The sequence below is a fragment of the Schistocerca cancellata genome, chromosome 9 (assembly GCF_023864275.1).
Source record: "Schistocerca cancellata isolate TAMUIC-IGC-003103 chromosome 9, iqSchCanc2.1, whole genome shotgun sequence".
Classification (NCBI taxonomy): domain Eukaryota; kingdom Metazoa; phylum Arthropoda; class Insecta; order Orthoptera; family Acrididae; genus Schistocerca; species Schistocerca cancellata.
In genome coordinates, this window is record NC_064634.1 from 478,061,415 (window position 1) to 478,065,004 (window position 3,590).

At 43.2% G+C, this 3,590-nt stretch overlaps 1 protein-coding gene across 1 annotated transcript; it reads left to right on the forward strand.

Moving 5' to 3' along the window:
- Positions 1–391: 391 nt before the first annotated feature.
- LOC126100565 (progranulin-like) lies at positions 392–1,940 on the forward strand. The gene has a single exon (XM_049911182.1). It carries the CDS (start codon positions 428–430, stop codon positions 1,622–1,624), a length of 1,197 nt encoding a protein of 398 aa, XP_049767139.1. The 5' UTR covers positions 392–427; the 3' UTR covers positions 1,625–1,940.
- Positions 1,941–3,590: the final 1,650 nt, after the last annotated feature.

Consider the following 3,590-nt stretch of genomic DNA (forward strand, 5'->3'; position numbering starts at 1 on the left):
GGGGTACCGAGATTTGCTCTAAGCCATTTACAGAAAGTTTCTTCCTCCTCCAGCTTTTGCGAGAGCGTAAAATCGTCATTTAAGCGTAGACAGCTTTCTGAAACGCTCTACATTTTTGTTAGCTTATTTACTTTCTAAACAAATGTAGTTAATCATTGTCACATCCTTAACGCTTTGTACCAAACACAGAACGGCGGCGCGCTGTCCAGCTCGATAGGCGTGTCTGTATCGCTATTGGGCGGTTAGCCGTGGCATCATGTGACGCGATGCGCGGAGTCAACCAACCAGCGTTGCAATACGATATCGCCGTCCCTGGTCGCAGACTCGGCGCGAATCGAGTTCAGCGACCACAATCGATACATCGACTGCAACAGCTACGAGATGTCGAGAAACAAAAGCGGCAGAACAGCTGTGGTCCGGTGTAGTCATGGCCGGACCGAAGTTGTGCGTGCTTGCCTTCGCGTTAGCAGCGTGTGTTTCCGGAGGTTTGTCGACATGTTCGCAGTCGTCCTGCCCACGGGATGAGACGTGTTGCACACTTCCAGAAGGCGGGGAGGGCTGCTGTCCTTACAAAAACGCCATCTGCTGCCTCGATGGCATCCACTGCTGCCCTTTCGGTACCGTGTGTGACGAAGAACATCGCCGCTGCAAAAGTGCTCTAGAGGAAGGGGACAGGGAGACCGCTCTCCTCGAGTTAATCGCCGCCCCAAACATCAGTGTGTCGTCCAACGAGCACTGCCCCGACGGAAGTACCTGTCCTGACGTTTCGACGTGCTGTATGACGACAACGAAACACTATGGCTGCTGTCCGTTCCAGCAGGGAGTCTGCTGCAGGGACTTGATCCACTGCTGCCCCTACGGAACCCACTGCATCGGGGGCGGGCTGTGCCGTCGTCAACAAACAGAGAACGACATTGAGGGAGCGGAAGCTCCTCACACAAAGCAGGCTGTAATCGAAACGACAGCACGTCGCGGGGGCGTGTCTGCCTGCACAGACACGACCTGCCCGCAGGATCAGACGTGCTGCGAACTGTCAGGGGGCGGAGAGGGCTGCTGCCCGTACCCAAACGCCATTTGCTGCCTCGATGGTATCCACTGCTGCCCCTTCGGCACTGTTTGCGACGAGGAGCACGGACGATGCATTGACGTTCTACAAGAGAAGAAAGAGCGTGTCGTTTTCGTCGAGCTGACCCCCGCCACCACAACGAATATCAGTGAGTCAAACGAGCACTGTCCGGACGGAAGCACCTGCCCCGGCGTTACGACATGCTGCCTGATGCCGACGAAACATTACGGCTGCTGTCCGTACCAGCACGGAGTCTGCTGCAGGGACATGACCCACTGCTGCCCCTACGGAACACACTGCATCGGGGGTGGTCTTTGCCGTCGCCAAGAAAGCGAGAGCACCTTGGAAGCAGCCCGTGTGCAGGAGAAGGAGCAAGTTGTCGTCGCTGAAGGATGCAGTGGAAGACAACAGAGATGCGGAAGTGACCAAACGTGCTGCGTGAAGAGAGATGGTTCAGCGGGATGTTGTCCAATGAAAAATGCCGTGTGTTGTCACGGGATCGATTCTTGCTGTCCAGAAGGATTCGTATGTAGCATCTTCGGGTGCCTGAAAGTGTAGGCTATCCAGGCTTTCATATTTCTGTATTAATTTTTGTATATACAATTTACACAGAGAGCTCTATTTCGCCTCATACAGTGCCGAATTTTGTATTAACTGAAAAGGAGTGCGAAAAATATATGCGAGAGAGGCTGCTGCAGACGAAATTGCGTGTGTAATAATGATACACAAAGTCAGGACCTTTAGGCACGTTTTCAGTGTATAAGTTATCCTAAAATTCTTGTGATTATTGTATCACAAACTGTTTTTTGCAATTGTGAATCCAAGCCATATCAGCTTTGTACATTCAGAATAGAAATAAAATGTTTTCTACAAACCGAGTTTTTTTCTGAGAGTTATCCTCTCATTTAGACAACTAACTCCGTCATTCTATGGCAACATGAAGTTGAAATTCGGTTTATATATTTTTTCCTCGTATTGGTTAGGGTTATATTTTAGTAATCTACAATTTAAATGGAGTACCGAAAAAATTTTGCCTCATTGGAACGTCTAAAAATAGATTATAATCGTCATTTAAAGTATTTCCAGCGTATCACAATACGAGAAATTATTCAATGTTATTTATTTAATGCAATTCGGCAATAAACTGTCAGTTACGTTATAAAAAAATTGTGAGGAAAGAATGTGATAACCAGAAAAAATAATAAGGACATTCACCTAGAGGGCAGTTGTTCATATTTAACACAATATGGAGGAGAGTAATTTTTTGGTATAGTTTTAATGAAATGGAAAATACAATAGCTTTTAGTTGTTTACAGGTGCACGTGGTAGTCCAGTTTGGTGCAGTGCTGTACACTTTTTTTATTCCTTAGTGGACACATTTCATTCTCATGGTCCACATACACCATACACATTTATAGTACATGTACAACTTCACTCATTGATGTCATTTCATTGTGTAGTTGCCATTATTGTGAAGTGCATCTCTGAAATGGCAGTTTTTTTTTTTTTTTTTTTGCATGACAATGCATATCCTAGTTAGACAATACAATGTCACTTTCATTCCATTCTAGTGTCTATAGTAATCACATTACAAATACATATGTTGAATTAATCAAATATTTTATAATCAAGACATGTTAATATGTATGTAGCAATCTTTTGGAAAATAGTTGCTCGAAAGCCAGTTAAGTCTGTGCTGTTATGTTTTGTGTGCTGCATGTCTGCTATTAGTGAGTGGTTAATTCCTCATTCTTATAGTTTGACCTGGAGTTTTAGGTATGCTGAATCCATAATGATTTACCTTGCTGTATTTTCTTACATCTTCATTTAATCTGTAGCTTTATGTGCTGAAAAGAACTTTGAAACTGTGTGAATCAGTTTGGACAAAGAGAATCAAGATATGAAAATGTCACAGTTTAATATAATTTATGCTCAAGTCTTCCACAGCAGATCACTTCCTGTCAGTTTACTAGTAGCAGGACTTCATCCAGACCTGTACGTTCATCATAACATATTGCATAGAAATGGTTCAAATGAAGTATGCAATAATGTTTCTCTACATACAAAAGGCATAATATAAAATTTAATGTTATTTTTATAGAAGAGCATATAACCACCAATTTTCAGACCAAATAAATGGGATCACTGTAATCAACCAAGCAGAAAAAGAACACTGAAAGTATTGATTCTGGAATATTACTCAGTAACCAATTAGTTCCTAATCTGCAGTTCCAATGGGCCAAAAGCAAGAAGTAATGTGGAACTGTAGTTGCTTGTTGGTGACCTTGTCTGTCTTCTTTTATACATTCTGCTGTTTGATAGCAGGGCAGTCTTGCAGTAATGCTTAGATACTTTCCGATGCAATTGACCAGCTTTTGCCCTAGAACTGTCTCATCGTTTCACAGGTAACTAATGTTTTTTTCTTTCATAAGGTAGTGCATTCTGTGTTGGTGAATTATGATGAACAAATATTTATGAATTTGTTTGTTTGACATTTCTTGTGCTTGAGATATATTATCAGACA